Source organism: Accipiter gentilis, chromosome 29 (assembly GCF_929443795.1).
Source record: "Accipiter gentilis chromosome 29, bAccGen1.1, whole genome shotgun sequence".
In the NCBI taxonomy this organism is placed as follows: Eukaryota; Metazoa; Chordata; class Aves; order Accipitriformes; family Accipitridae; genus Astur; species Astur gentilis.
In genome coordinates, this window is record NC_064908.1 from 17,860,786 (window position 1) to 17,876,287 (window position 15,502).

At 45.4% G+C, this 15,502-nt stretch overlaps 2 protein-coding genes across 2 annotated transcripts; one reads left to right on the plus strand and one right to left on the minus strand.

The window, feature by feature from the left end:
• The first annotated feature begins 810 nt into the window (after positions 1 to 810).
• Positions 811 to 10,397, plus strand: PPP1R26 (protein phosphatase 1 regulatory subunit 26). Its single transcript, XM_049831965.1, has 3 exons — positions 811 to 1,030; positions 4,013 to 8,125; positions 8,608 to 10,397. Exons 2-3 carry the CDS (start codon positions 4,074 to 4,076, stop codon positions 8,747 to 8,749), a joined length of 4,194 nt encoding a protein of 1,397 aa, XP_049687922.1. The 5' UTR covers positions 811 to 1,030; positions 4,013 to 4,073; the 3' UTR covers positions 8,750 to 10,397.
• A 2,359-nt stretch (positions 10,398 to 12,756) lies between these two features.
• On the minus strand, positions 12,757 to 15,498 carry PIERCE1 (piercer of microtubule wall 1). The gene is made up of 3 exons (XM_049832002.1): positions 15,273 to 15,498; positions 15,104 to 15,182; positions 12,757 to 14,873 (listed from the first exon to the last, which is right to left on the minus strand). The coding sequence occupies exons 1-3, from the start codon at positions 15,383 to 15,385 to the stop codon at positions 14,688 to 14,690; spliced, it is 378 nt and encodes a 125-aa protein (XP_049687959.1). The 5' UTR covers positions 15,386 to 15,498; the 3' UTR covers positions 12,757 to 14,687.
• Between the last annotated feature and the right edge of the window lie 4 nt (positions 15,499 to 15,502).

Sequence of the window (15,502 nt, forward strand, 5' to 3'; positions counted from 1 at the left end):
GTGAAGTTTCACAAACCGAGAGCTATGACTCACTCCACGCTTTTTAGTGAATGAGCAGGTTGAAACGGGCGTCCCGAAAGGAAGAATTCTGCAGCTTGGCTCCACTCAGGGAGCACAGGGCTGGTAGGACACAGCTGGCAGCACATTGTCCAGGAAAGCCTGCTCGCCAGCAAAACAAAGAAACAGAGCGCTAAAACTTCTCTGTTTCTCTACACGAAATCTCCAACGTCCTGGTAACTCCAAAGCACCAACCGCTTCAGCTGCTGAAAATCAGGCCTCGGCTCTCTTAGCCTCAGTTCTAGTTTTACATCCCCAAACTTTGGGTTCGGGACAGTCAGCAGCGTGTTTTGCCGACGTTTTTTGTTTTCCCCACCTTCGGCAGCCCCCATCGCACCCCGGAGGGGAGCGTGAGGAATTAATTCTCCTCCTGCGCGTTGTACTCGGCTCTTGTCTCAAAAGTAAACAGTGCGAACGCCCGGTAAGTGCGTTTTCAAAGTCCCTGCCGGGACAAAGCCGGTCAGCATTTGCATGATCAGGGTTTGGGGCCCAAATCTTTGCCCTGGACTCCGCAAAAGGCCCCAGCTCCAGAGGGCCGGCGGGGTGCCCCTTCCTCCCTGAGACGGACCTTCTGCTGTCAATCGTTGAACGGGCTCCAGCCTCCCGCCCCTACCGCTCCGGCTCCCGGGCTCCGGCGGAGCTGCCGCGCCTGCCTTTGTGCCCCGGCGGCGGGGCCGCCCGGCCCGGCCCGGCCCGGCCCGGCTCGTCCCCTCCCCGCCGCTCCCGCGGGCAGAGCCGGCGGCCGCCGAGGGCCGGGCGGTCGCCCCCGCCTCCCCGGCGGAGCCCTGCGGCGCATGCCTCCCGCTCCCCGGGGGCAGGGAAGGAAGCGCCGCCCGCCCCTGCACCAGCGCGGCGGGCAAGCGGCCGTGGCGGAGCGGAGCCCGGCAGGAGCGGCGAGACCGGGCCGGGCGCCGCCGCTACCACAACCCCTTCTCGGCCTTTCCTCCCCTCACCCCGCGGCGGTCGGCGGCAGGTGAGCGCCGGGGAGGGGGGGCGGACGGGGCGGGCAGCGGCGCGGCGGACGGGGCTCCGCCGAAGCTAACGCCGAGGCCCAGGTCCGGGCCCGGCGCGGCCGGCCGAGGGCGGCGGAAGGCGGGAAGGGGGAGCCATGGCGGCCGCGGGCAGGGCCCGGCTGGCCGCGGGCAGCGGGCGGGGCGCCCCGCGGCGGTGGCCCCGCGTACGCCGCCTCCGGGCGTCCCCCCCCCCGGGTGGGTGTCCCCTCAGAGCCCCTCTGCGGGCGCCTGTCCCCTCAGGGCCCCTCTGCGGGCGCCCCGCGGGTGGCTGTCCCCTCAGGGCCCCTCTGCGGGCGCCCCGCGGGTGGGCGTCCCCTCACGGCCCCTCTGCGGGCGCCCCGCGGGTGGGCGTCCCCTCAGAGCCCCTCTGCGGGTGCCCCGCGGGTGGGTGTCCCCTCATATCCCTTCAGAGCCCCTCTGCGGACGCCCCGCGGGTGGGCGTCCCTTCACGGCCCCTCTGCGGGCGCCCCGCGGGTGGGTGTCCCCTCATGTCCCCTCCCACCCTCCATGGGTGCCCTCGGGTGGGTGCCCCCTCAGAGCCCGCACCCCCTGGGTAGGTGCCCTGGCCTGAAGCACTGCTGGGGCGGGAAAGTTCATCCCAGTCCCGTGTAATTCTTGCAGGGTGACTGCAATCCCAGTGTAGGATAACGAAGGCACCTGGCCCTTTCCTGGAAACGGTGGAAATAGGTTAATAGGAAATAAGTTGGGTGGGGTTTTTTTTAATGAAGGTGGGAGCTTAAGTGTGTTAATTGCATTTCTTCAGGATAATTAGGTATTCTAATTTCTGCCTTTTTGATCCTTAGCTGCTTATTACAAGGAAAAATGTTTTTGATTTATGTTTGCCCTAGTGAATGCGTTGGAGGCTACTTTAGAAATTGTGTATTCATTCACGTGTTTCTGAAAGTTTGGGTTCTGACCCCTGTTATGTCGGGCTGCTCGTGAAGGGCTTCCGCAGTTATGGTTCATGGCCAAATACACGAACGGTCGGGAGCACTGTGCTTTACTGGTGCGCGTAGAGCAGGAGTCAGTCTAAACTCCCTTCAGTTGATTAAAAGGTGGAAGTTAAAACAGCGTGTGTTGGGTTGCTCCAGGTACCAGCCAGTGAGGAGGGATGTTCTTGATTGCCACACTTAAAATTTTAATTCTGTTGGAATGATGTTTTGAAATGAATTATCACTGAGGAAAAGCAAAACAGAAATGGAGGTTCAGAGCTTGGGTTACAGTGTATTCTGCTAAGATGTTCTGCGGCAGAGAACTGGCAAACAAAGCAGCAAAAGTGTTATCAGTGGTGTGTTCAGAGCTAACCACTCTGCAGAGGTCATGTAAAGCATGTTCAGGCTGACACTGCCTTGGTCAATAAGGCTTCAAGAATATTCTAGTCTACTAACAAGATGGCAATAAAACTGCTACCTGAGCACAGGTCCCAGAATAATTTTGACAAAAGCATTTGTCATGTTCTTTGTTGGAGCACCATGCTCTTTTTAAAAGTGATAAAGAATTTTCTCCCCTGGTTGTCTGTTACCTTATTCTCAGTAGAAAATATACTTACAAGTGTTAAAGAGTTTAGAATCACTAATTCTTTAAAATATTTATTGCCACTGATTAATTTGAAACCAGAACTAGAGAATAATTGACAAGGGCAAGGTCAGAGAGGATTCAGAGGCAGAAGCGTGTCTCTGTAGGTCGGTAGAGTCCAATGCCACGCTGCAGTCGGGGCTCGCTGAGTTTCTGTGGCTTGAAGAACCACGCTACTGCTGTAGTTTTTTGTTGGGGTTGCTGTATGCCTTGTGTCAGCCAGGTGCTGTTTTGATCCTACCAAGTGATGCTGCAGGTGAAACCATCAGCCCTCTTGAGACTGCATGGAAGTTGTGGACTCTTCAGGGTGTTATCTGGCATTTTCTGGATGACTTTTTTCACTATTCCACAAAACAGGGCTTCATTCTGTTTGTGTTTTCTACTATAATACAAAGAATAGTTCATAGTCTTTATCCTGCTTTTGCAAACTCCTAAAGATTTGTGTTTACCAAGAGCTTTTATCCTGCAGTGAGGCCAGAATGATTGGTGTCTCAGGGTTATTACTGTATAGTATGTTTCAGAAAGAAATAAGCTTCCTTTCATTCTCTTTGAGCTGCCTGAAGTCCCTCAGTTTTGTGTGCTTAATGCCAGGCCAGAACTGGTAAAAGCTGTCTTGGGTTAGTGTGTGAGTCCAGGCATGCTAACACAGTTACTCTGCTCTTTGAATAAGAGTTGGTTTGTGTTCCACCATCTCAGATCATGGGCAAGCTTGCTTCACATCCGCCCATTATATACCACGTGGACATAGCTAACATTGTTTTTGTTGTAAAACTGAAAAGCTGAGCTATGCGTGGCGGGAGTTCTTTAAAAAGGGCAATTATGCCAAAGGAAACACAGGGAGCAGAATATTTTGCAGGGTTCTCCGCTCCCACCGATTCCACTTTATTATGAAAGACTCCCTTAAAATTCTTCTTTCTCTATTGCCACAAAGTTCATTGCAAAAATATTCAGGCAACATCAGTGCAGAAGGGCATCGCACACGCCTGTGCACTGAATTATCATCAGAGTGATTCTTTGTGGGTCTTGACAATCCATGGGTATTTAGGAGCGTGCGCAAAAGACAGCATGACCTTCAATGAAAAGGGCAGGAAGAGTTTCGGAAGTGAAGATAATTACCTGAATTGGATTATGGTTGTGCCAGAAAATACTGAAAACCACAAATGATGAGTGCTCTGTCTTGTCCTTAATGGCAGTAGTGGCTGATTTACCCACTAAAGTGATGGTGAGGAGTAACTCTTGCAATTATCTGGCAGAGAAGTCTGAGTGTTAATAATTTACAATTTATGTTGCCAGTATTATTACATGGAACTTCTAGAAGGTAGATGCGTAATAAAAAAAAATTTCCTCTCTTTTTGTTGTTGTTGTAGGATGGAAGAGAGACCAGTCTGAAAAACTGTTCCATTGTGGACTTTGCTGCTGCCTGCTAGAATGTTCCTTATGAATGCTTCTCCTTTGGTAGCTCTTCAGACAAAATGGGAGTCCTTTGGACCAGCAAGGAATTATAGATACCCTGTTTGCTTCTCTGAATCTGAAGGGGACGTCACTAGAACCTCTGTAAGTGCAAAAGTTCAGATGATCATAAACAACCTGCAAAGTCAAGAGACTCCCCTGGGTATGAACAATGAGTATGATTGTATTATGCAGAAGAAACAAAAGGGAGAAAAGGGCACTAGTAACAGAGTCTCATCTAGCACCACATTGCTACGGAAGCATCCTCAGTATACCAAGTGTGGATGCCCTGCTGATTCGGACGACACTGAAGTGGAAGAGAATGTGGGGTTTGGGACTCTCTTGCTCGATTCTGATAGTGATGATTCTGTTGACCGAGGTATAGAGGAAGCCATTCAAGAGTACTTGAAAGCAAAAAGCAAAAGTGACCAGTCATTGCAAAGGAATGCAGAGTGTTCTGAGAATATAAGCAGAGACAAAAGGTTTAAGAGAGAATTCTCCCAGAACAAAATGGCTAGTAACCTTCTCCCTGTGAAATTTAAAGCTGAGATGCTCTCTGAAGAGTACCTGACTGACCACCTGGGAATTGGTAAAAGGCTACAGCCTGCTTCCCCTCAGAGCATCAGTAGCGATGACTCTTTTGAACAGAGCATACAAGCTGAAATAGTACAGTTCTTGAATGAGAAGAAGCAGCAAGAAATTAGTAGATGTGTAATTGGGGAGGATAAAAAAGATTCCCATGTGAGACCTGTCCTAAAATGCAACAAAGAAACAACAAACAAAACAAACTGTGGTGCTATAAAGCAAGGTTGTAACGCGCTCCTCTTGAGACACCATCCCAAGCTGCAGAAAACCAGCACGCAGTCCAAGTGTTTGCAGTCTAAAATCCAAGAAGAGCCTAGTGATTTCAGCCAAGTGAACCAAGCGTATCTAGAAATGGCCACTGCCAGCCAGCCCTGGTTAGTGGAGCAAAATGAAGAAAGTGGAGCTAATTACTGGGAGACAAGGGGAGCGCTTATCAACGAGAGCATGCACACATCTGATTCAAGTAGCGATGATGGCATTGAAGAAGCCATTCAGCTTTATCAGCTGGAGAAAATCAGGAAGGAGGCAGGTCACACAAAAGACGCTGTCCCTTTGCAGAGGGAACAATTTGATACAAAGGGAATGGCAGACATTTCTGCAAGCCTGACAATTAGCTCAACAAAAAGTGCCTCACCAGAAATCCATAAAAGCCCTGCAAGCAACAAGAGAAAAGAAATTAATTCAAAGTCAACAGAGTTAGAAAGCACCAGCAGTGAATTTAACAACCTGTTTAAACCGCTGAAAAAAGCCAGACATTTTGCACCTCCAGAAAACAAGATTGCTGCTTGTGAGCTCACATTGCAGGCTTCTTGCAGAGCAGACACATCTGCAGAACTCATGTGTGCGGAAGCTATCCTTGATATTTCCAAGACAATCATGCCATCCCAAATGGGAAGTGACAACAAATCACTCGCTGCAGACTCCTTCTTTTCTCCCCAGCTTCTCTCATCCTCTCGTTGTGAAAGTGACAGCAGCCTTGTGGACAGTGATGATAGTATAGAGCAAGAAATCAGGGCTTTTTTGGCTCTGAAAGCACAGTCAGGAAACCTTGGAACAAAGCCTCCCAGCTTGTCACACTCAATCCAGATGCCTTTGCCTTCTGATCAAAACAGCCTCACTGGTACCCTCGAGCCTTCACTTCCCAAAACACTGAAGCTATCACTGAGTCGTAAAAGGAGACTTAAAAGGGAAGACAGAATAGTGAAACAAGGTGCATCAAAAACACCTGAGCAGCTGGAGACAGGACTTTTCCAGCCAGGTAACTATTCAAAATTTCCTGTGCTCCAAGAGGAGTGTGCCCTGAGCAGTCCTGCAAAACTCTGTGATGCTCAAAGGCTCAGTACTAAAGAGACTAGGCAGCAGCAGCTGATGTCTTCCAAACTGTCTGGATCTGACGGCAGATGCGTGGCCTTGGACTCTGTAAACCCTTTTATGCAGGTTCAGAGTAGCGCAAGAAAGCTTATGAAAAATACCATCCAAACTCAAGAGAGGGATGGTTCAGATGATGAGAGCAGTTCTCTGGATAGTGATGAAGACCTTGATAGCGCTATCAAGGACCTTTTACGGTCTAAAAGAAAATTAAAGAAGAAGTCCAAGGACCAGAAATCTCAGTGCAAGAAGAGAGTCAGATTTAGCGAGACAGAAACTCAGCTGCTAGATGAATTTAGTAGCCTCCAACAAAACGAGTGGAAATGTAAAAATCCCATGCTACTGAAAAGCTGCCTCTCAAAACCTAGAAAAGCTGTGAAAGAGAATGCAATCAGAAATCCTCCAGACAACATAAATGTCAAACTTACCAATGAAAAACCAGAAACCATGAAGAACTTAAAGTTTAACTTACAGCTTAAAAAAGGATATAAACCTAAACCAATTTCAAACTCGAATAACCTGCGGGTAGCAAAAAATAAAAAATGTACTTTCACAGCTGCGTCAGATGCTGATGACAGCAGTTCAGTGGACAGCGATGACAGCATTGAACAAGAAATTAGGAAGTTTTTGGCAGAAAAGGCTAAAGACTCTGCAAGCAATTCAGAGGTACAAAAAGATGATGCAACTCTGGACCTATTGAGAGTGACCAAACAAACTGCTAATAAAGGAAAAGCAAAGCAACAGCCAGTTGAAAATGAGATTGACCTCATGCTGGGTCAGAGTAAAAAGACTGAGGTATCTCAGCAAGCTGATGAGTTGAAGGACTCTCAGAGAACGGAAGGGAAAAGTGCAATGTTACATGGCAGTGGGAAATCTGCTTCCTCTGCAGAGAATGTTACTCTTCATACTACTGGTCAGTCAAAAGCTAAGCAAGGATTGGCAGGGGTTAAAGGTGTTGCTGGTGTTGAGTTATCTGGAAACACAACAGGTAAAAAGGCTGTCCCTAATACAGACCCTGCGCAGAAAATGCTTCCACCTAAAACCAGCAAAAATGGAGGTTGTAAAGTACAAAAAGTAATTAATGCAAAGTCTAGATCTAAAAGAAAGAATACCTTTCACCTAAAAATCTCAAGTAAATTTATTGCAGGTCTAAAATATGCTCGGGACAGGAAGAAGTCCATGCTTTTGAACAAAAAGCAGAAAGCAGAGCGTTTGCTTGCCCAGAGCAGTGTGTTAGGAATGGAGGTAGCTTCCCAGGATACAGACGTACTTAACCAGGGAAGTGGAGCCCCCTTGCCAAAAGGTGAATTTAGTGGGGAGACTATGACAGCAATAAAAGAATCCAGTTCTTCTCAGAAGCTCACTGTGGAAGTGCCAAGTCCCCGTGTAGCAGAAACATGTGAAAGGCAGGAGGCTGCTCCTTTGTATATCAAAGAGGAAGCAGAGGGTTGCAGAAAGGCTAATGCTTCAGGAGATCAGTTGGATTCACACTCGAGTCTCCCCTTGCAGGAACAGAGTGTGGCAGCAGTAAAAGTAGATAAGGTTTGCAGAGGAATATCCAAAGCTGAGAACACACAGATGTGGATCGAGGAAGGAGATATCCACAAAGAGAGCAGGGCCGATTCAAATTTAGATCGCCCATGCCCTGAACACAGTGTGGCAGTGGTAAAAGCAGATAAAGTCAGCAGAGACACATCTCAGCAGAGTATACATGCGTGCAGTAAGGGAGAGGATAACCAGCAGGACAAGAGGCCAGATCCAAGTTTAGGTTGCCCACTGCAAGAACGAAATGTGACAGCAGTAACGGTGGATAAAACTAGTGGAGGAGCATGTACAGATAACAGTATGCAGATGTGTGTTAAAAAGGAAAATGTTACATGCCAGGACAGTAACAGGCAGGAAGAAATTCAGGTATCCAGCTCTAGTTTGGAAGGAAAAATACCTGTCCTGCAGAATAGGGAAATTGCTTGTGAAGTGGACCAAGGGCAGGAAGTTTTAGACAAAACCTGTGCAAAATTTACTGACGTACCTGCAGGGGACTGCCCAGATTCCCTCTTAAAAAGAAAGGTTTCAGATATGTAAGTACTCTTTTTTTTTTTTTTTTTTTTTTTTTACAGTAACAGTCTTTTTGGAAAATAACTATCATTGTAATTACCTTGGTAAAACTTGAGACATGAAAGGATAGACAGTGGGAGAATGCTGATATCTGTATATCATATACACACTAATGTGAAAAATGCCTCTATTTAACAAGGATATCATGGATAAACATACATAGTTTTTCTAGAATTTTGTAAATTATTTAAAGTGCTCTAAGGAAATATTTTTTATAATGATTTTTAGGGCTTGCATTACTACAGGATGCTGTAGTTACTGTAGATAAGAAGATACTGGCTAATCACGCTTTAAATTATGAGGCCTCTAATCATATATAACAAAAGGAAACCTGTTTGCACACAGAATATATTGGCAATCTGTTAAGAGATCCTAGGAAAACACAGCATTTGATAGCAATGCTGTGCTTTTGAAGCAGGTTATCTGACATCTGTTCACATTCAAGCTGCCTTAGGACAAGCCTATGTTGTGGTTTTATGCTGGAGTCTCAGTTCTCCCACGCCAAGGGCTGGTGGTCGAGTTCAGTAAGCAGAACTCCAGTGAAGTCAGCAGAGCTGTGGTGCGGAGATCCATCCTTGAAGATATAAATGCAAATTCAGGTAAATAAAGTGGATCATTCTGTCTGCACATCCTGTGTAAAGCGATCTCAGCAGCTGCTGAAAGTACCTTTTGAATACCCGAAACCTCCTGCTAGCAGATGATTTCAAGCACAATTGCAGTTCAAGAAAAGTGAAGGAGCGTGTCTGTTCAGACAACATGATTTCTGTGGATTTCACTAGATTTACGTACTGTTGGGCCTGCAAGGCTGAAACAATTCCTCGTTATTCTCAAGTCTCGTTTTGATGCCCTGCAGTTACCCAGAAATGGCTTTTGATTTCCTGAATGAACTTTCTTGAACCGAGTGCCCTTACATCCCTTTTTCAAAAGTGGTTTCTAAAATGTTACATTTCTGTGAACTTTTATTTTCATTTACAATTTTTGTGCAATAGAACAAAGCTAGGTTTGCTGTAGGAAGTCCCTAACGTAAAACGCCAAGGATATTTTCGGCACTGTTCTTTCATACTGGTAACACTTTCTCTGCCTCCATTTCCAGCAGCCAGAATAAAGCAATTTTTCACTACTATCTTCTTATTTGTACTAACTTTAAATGGGATTGAAGTAGCACGTACTTATCACAAAAAAAGTGCCCCCACACTGGTTTCACGGAAAGATCCAAAAAGTGTGAATTTAAGCTGTTGGCTGGTTGTTTTCATTTGTGTATAGTGAAGTCCTTTGAGTAGTTTGTTCTTACATCTTGTCCCTGTGAATTGATCCAATATTCTCTTTACCTAGCCTTCTACAGAACTTCTCTCAGCCAAACTATCACTCAGTATCACTTTGTTTCTCAATCACTTCAGCAGTCTTACTGGAGGCTGGCCTTAATGTTGCAAAATGGAGCAAAAGCAGTCAAGAAAGGATCCAGTACGCGTAGTATCCCCTGGTGTGATTGCGTTTGCAGAATGTTGGCAAACTACGGCGTAGCATAGAGTAGAACAAGTAACTGTGGCATGTAGAGAAATAAACAACATCCTTTGTGTGTTTATACTGTTGTGCAGTTACATTTTAAACATGTTTATAGTGGTCACTTGACATTTCTTACTGTCCGGCCACCTTTTTATAGTTCTTGGGTTGGTTGGTTGGTTTGTTTAAAAGATCAGTATGCTAGATCATCTCATTTTTGTGGTAGGATACTTTGGAAAAGTGTTTTTTACTTAGCTCACGTGCCTGCAGTCAGTCTACACAGGCATATATTTTTGTCTGCCTTGATTCAGTTGCAGGATTTGGGCCTTTTGTTTGGAATAGGTAAATAGGCTGGTATTTTAAAATAGAAGTTTTCAGAGTACCTTGCTTTAAAAGGATTGAACTGTATACTTAATTTTAATAGAGATGATGGAAGCACTATGTACTGTTTGTATAAAATAAGCTGAATGTTTCTCCTCAAAGTTTTCAGTAAATCAACATTAAGACTTCAAAGGTGTCTTGTGCCCCTGTCGATGTATCTGTGTTCTCAATACTACTCGTGAACTGATTCGCTGTCAGTTTAGATGCAATTCCGATTACCATGTGCTTTAAATAAAACCTGATTTCAAACAGCACTTTTTTTAAATTGATAAACTTGATTTGTATATAGGAAATGGTGTACATTGATAAGTTTATAATGTTTAATAAATGGGGTTCTGACCATGGACCGTGAAACCAGAGTGCTCCTATGGTTTGTGTCATCATCTTTAGTGAGTAGTATTTTTGTGTTATCTTTTTTTCCCTCTTAACTGTAGTCAGAAGATGTAATGTAATTCATTTGTGCCAGTAACGTTTGTGAGTGAAGGATGTCGCCCTTGCAGACGATCACAGCGTTTGTGTTGGCCGAACCTAGGAACAGGATCTCGGTTCACCTGCTGCTCTTGCTTTTTGTCTCCTATTGTCTTCAGCCACTCGCTGTCTGAGACTGTCATCTCCTATGTGACAATAGCATGTGATTTCCTTGTGACTGTAAAACAGAATTCAGATCTTTAAAGATGTGTCTGTTTAAAGGAATGTTGTTCTTAATAACATAAAATTAAGAAGGAGAGTCTACAAAGCACATAGGCAAAAAAAGTTGGTATTCTGGCAGGTGAGAATGGTGCTTGTCATTTTAGCAAAACCCTAACAGCAGTTTTCTTTCCTGGTGTTTGTGGTCAAGAAGTGGAGTCTTTCCTTGAGCTTGCCCCTCTCCATTAGCAGCAAAAGGGTTAGCAAAAGGGGTTCCTTGTTTTTGAGGCAGAGGTTGGCAGGTGAGATCTGTGATTCAGTTGGAAAGCACTCAGTGCATTTCTAAATGGGATCCTCTGTAGCGCAGCTTCTGCAGCCTCCGGGATTAATTAGCTTATGATCCTTTCTGCCCCACTGTCAAAGTCTGGTGGTGGAGAGTCTAGGAGCCCTTGATGGTGCAAGGAGAGGATGAATGTGCTTTCTTGCTCACAGGTGACATTGTGACACCCAGCACTGAGGTTCTCCTAGAAGGCAAGGAGTCTCTGAGCTAGTCTTCAGGGTGGGAGGGAGGGAAGGAAAACTGTTGTTTTGATATGCAAACCTGCCTGTCACCCTTGGTGTTTCGGTACCAATATGCTGTGGGTATTCCCTTCTACCTCCAAGTCTTTCCAGTTGTCTTTGGTGTCAGCAAATAATTTTTCCATACTTTGTCCCGTAAGAATTGCTGACTTGCCAAGGAGGAGCAAGCACCCACAGGGGATGTAACTTAAATAGTTTAGTGTCAACAAACATCTCTGGAATTGGTGCCACAGCCATGAGGAAAGTGCCATAGCTCTGCTGGCAGTATGGTCATTCTGGGTACAGTTCTCATCACTCATTCAAAAAAGAGAAGTCTGGTATCTTGGAGGAATAAGAAATCGCTCTTACACATTACGGATTAACGGCTGAACAGCTGAGGAGTAGAAAGATTGTATTGAGTGAGAATAAATTAAAGAGCAAGAGTCCCAGGCATGTGGTACCAAGTTTGGGACTGTAGTACAAATCTCTTGAGGTTGAATCTTGGTTCATGCAGTACCAAAAGCATTTTTTTTTTCTTCCTATTGATACTGATCATTACAGGCAGCCAAACGTAGAGCAGGCACGGACTATAGGCCCCTCCTGGCCCTTTTCAGCACTCCAGTGATAGCTCTGGTAAGTGCCCAGAACAAGCTCCTTTTTCCATTATTTCAACCCTCCTGAGGCATTAACTTGATCCTTTATCTATTGCAGTAGATACACGCACGGAACCATGAACTCAGGTCTGCTCAAGCGTGTAAAGAAGTTGCTTTTTTTAATGAGTGCTGGTTTATATTTTTAAAAAATGCACAGTGATTTATTTTTTTTTCTTTTTCAGTCAGAGCACAGGACTTGCTAATTTGGATGTTAAGTTACTGAACTACTCAGTATATTTTATTATGGTTACTTGTTAGTTACAGCATCCTGACTACAATACCAGAATTCTCAGACAACTTTGTGCTCGCTCAGGACTTTGAAAATAGGTGTATTGTTTTATTTTTATCACAGTGACTATTTTTCTGGGCTTCAGGAAGGGCAATCTTCAAGGATCGTCAGGGGACCACAAGGACTACCTTAATTTTTTATATACAGTTCTTTGCTGCTATTTTAGGAACATGTGTTTGAATGTGTAGCTGCTTTTTATACAAGGAAGGAACACACCATCTCTGCCCCCATTTCGTTTATTAATGTATATGCCTTTTAATTTTACAAACCTTTAAGAACTGCAGTTTCTCTTGGTTTGATAGTACAGCCTCACATAATTTTATCTGCAAATGTGAAAATCTTGTTTTCAAAATACAGAGTAGAAAGAGACTGTTTCAGGTAGAGTCTCTGCAGTAAAACATGCCATCTTTAGGATGGTATTTTGAGTTTGTACAGTATCTCAGGACACAGTCTATATGAAGGTGACGTAAGGTACGCTGCATGCAAAACTGTTCAAGGGAACTGGTTATAAGTTCAAGAATAAAACAAAAAGGGAAGAAATTAAGGCAAGGAAGAAAAGAGGTGGGTGTTTTTAGATGAAGTATGAAAACAGGAGGAAAATATGTGACAAAAGCCACTAAATTTCTATTTTTAAGAGGCAGTCTTATCCCTAAATTATTCCACCTGCAGAAAAATCTGTGGATAAGAATATATGTAAAATTGTCACAACTATTTATATTAATTCAGCTCTTGATGTTATTTTTCATTTCAGGAGAAGAGAGGGAAGTTATGAGAAGCTCAAGGTATTGTGTAGAGTCTAATAGAAGAATAACAGTGAATGATAGAGGGTTGCTTATTTATTTTCTTATGTTAAATATTAAAAAAGTTAACTTTTCAGGCCCATTTCTGCTTGGTATATTTACTTGTCCCAATGTATTGGTGTGTTTTCAGCAAAGGTGAATTTAGGCAGCTATTCTTCCGTTTGAGATAACCAAATGCATTGCAGTGAAAACTGGAATTGTTTGGTAGGCATGATTGAAATCTTGGGGGGGAGGCCAGGAACATGTAGCTACGCTGGGGTTTGGCTATTTAGAAAAAGCACAAGTACAGGCCTGCTCAGTTTTGGACTTGAGATTTTTGCTTAGTGACATTATTAACTAAACAGAACACCTCTACCTTGCAAGTATGTTTAAATATATATCGTCGTCATGCTTCCTGTGCAGTTTATAAGACTATATAAAAATGACACAAACAGGGAATATTTCTAACATGAAGAATATCATTTGCAGGGGTACTTGGACATACTCTTACACTCATTTTTTATTTTCTTAGCAAACAGCTAGGATAGTATTATGCTCATTTTAATGTATGTTATCACTATTTATACCTGTAAGGTAGGACCGTTTCTCATCCATAAACAGGCAGACTAGTTTCTCTTCAAGACTAGTTTTTAAGCAGTTACTTTACTGTCTAAACGATGCAGTTTCACTGGCTGTGTAACTACAGTTGTTACAATAAAACTTAAGAATACATTTTCTTTTTGATTAGTTGTCTTTATTTGAATAATTTCTTAAAACATGTATATTTGAGAGGTAAGAGAGATGAACATGTTTTCAACAAGAAATCCAAAGGCTGGAAAACATGCAGTTTGGTTATTCATTAAATAGTACAGAAACAGTTTAGAAATTGTAAATTCTAATATGTGGTACATGAGCCAAGAGTTGAAAGGATCATTAGTGACAGAGGTTAAGGGAACATACATATATATGTAATGTGTATTGTTCTAGTGTTTATAACTATATGCTGCCTATAAATCAAGTAAAATGGTTCATATGAGCTATTCAACTGACATTTAATCAGTCTTAAACTGCTTTTCCCCCAAAGCTAAATTTGTGACCTTAACTTGGTGGAAGTCCTGTTTAAAAACCAAAAAACCCCAAAACATATAACAGTTTGGGTTGGGCAGGGGGGGGGTATTAGAAATGTACTGCTACCTTTAACCTGCTAATTTTGTAGCTGTTCATCACATTGTAATAGCAAGTCTTGCATTACCAAAGATTTTTTTTCCCCTGTGTTCAGGAGAAAACTTCTCATTAAATCGTGACTTACATGGTTAATAGTGTGAAGCACGTGTGTTAATCTGCTGCCAATTAGTGGGCCACATGAATTCTTTTCCTGATGGTTCCTACGGTTTTACTCTCCTCAGTGATAACAACCGTGACATCCCAAGTCTGCATTCAGGAGAGGTGACCTGAAGCCAAGGGCTCTAACAAGAGTGCCCTGCCCCAGCCTGATGGCACAGGGCACGACTGTAATGGAAACCTGCCTTATTCTTGATGAAATAGCCATTTAGCAGCTACGGTGCAATGGTGTAGTGCCTGCTCTCATGCTTTCAGATGATGCTTAGCAACAGATGTAGGGTAAGGTCAGTGGCGTCGTTTGCTCGCTCGTGGTTTTGTTTGTTTGGTTTTGGTTTTGATCTAGGCGGCCAGCGGTATATCGCAGCAGCCTCGTGCCGTCGTTGGTGCTGCTGCAGATCTAACAGTGCGACGGGCCGCTTGGGTTGTAGCTGGGATGGAAGTTGAGGTGGTCGTAGGCGGTGATGAAGTTGTCTGGGCCGGTGACGTGGCTCTTCTCCAGGGAGGTGTTGAGCCCGTTATTTCTGTACATGCCACACCGTGCCAGGGTATTCGAAAACGCGTGCGAGGTGACGTGGAAGGAGGTCTGCGAGAGCGAGAAGAGGGGAGGAAGATGTTGTTAAACGCCAACAGCGGTAGCACCTGCCACGCGCAGAAGTTTGGATGCAACCATGATGGCACTTCATCTGCTCCGGGGCGGTTGTTGCCAGGGGATGGTGCAGAGGCCAAAACTTTGAGGTGCTGTCCCCAAAACCCCCGGCTGAGCCTGGGGCAGGGGCGGGGGGGTCCCCTCCCTCACCCCACACCCCTACCTACCGGTACCTCGTGCACCGTGGGGGCTTTGCTGCCGTAGACCCGGTTGGCGGTCCGGTACCGGGGGTGAGGCTCCGGCTGCCTGCGGGAAGAGAGCAGAGATGGGACCGGGGGTGCCGAGGGGGGGGAGGTGGGGGTGTTGGCAAAACACCTCCGCGGGGTCCACGCTCACCCGTAGCCACGAAAGCAGGCGGGCTGCTGGAAGCGGCCGGGCAGGCCGGGGCTGGTGCGGTAGAAGTCACTGGTGCGGGGACCGGGGCTGCCCGCCGCCGCCGGGCGGGACATGGGGAACGGGACGGGGCCGCTCGTTGCCCGGCGACGTGATGCTGCGGGCGGGCACCGATCGCTCCGCGCACCGAACCCCGTCCCCGCCCTGGGGAGGAGGGCACACGGGCCGGGCCC

What these genes read in the sequence shown, in the direction of transcription:
- PIERCE1 (XM_049832002.1), bottom strand. Translation starts at nt 15,385, where the DNA reads ATGTCCCGCCCGGCGGCGGCGGGCAGCCCCGGTCCCCGCACCAGTGAC. An exon ending in GCCTGCTTTCGTGGCTACGG is followed by an intron (nt 15,183 to 15,272) that starts GTGAGCGTGGAC and finishes CTCTTCCCGCAG; the next exon opens with GCAGCCGGAGCCTCACCCCC. An exon ending in CCACGGTGCACGAGGTACCG is followed by an intron (nt 14,874 to 15,103) that starts GTAGGTAGGGGT and finishes TCGCTCTCGCAG; the next exon opens with ACCTCCTTCCACGTCACCTC.
- PPP1R26 (XM_049831965.1), top strand. Translation starts at nt 4,074, where the DNA reads ATGTTCCTTATGAATGCTTCTCCTTTGGTAGCTCTTCAGACAAAATGG. An exon ending in AAAAGAAAGGTTTCAGATAT is followed by an intron (nt 8,126 to 8,607) that starts GTAAGTACTCTT and finishes TTCACATTCAAG; the next exon opens with CTGCCTTAGGACAAGCCTAT.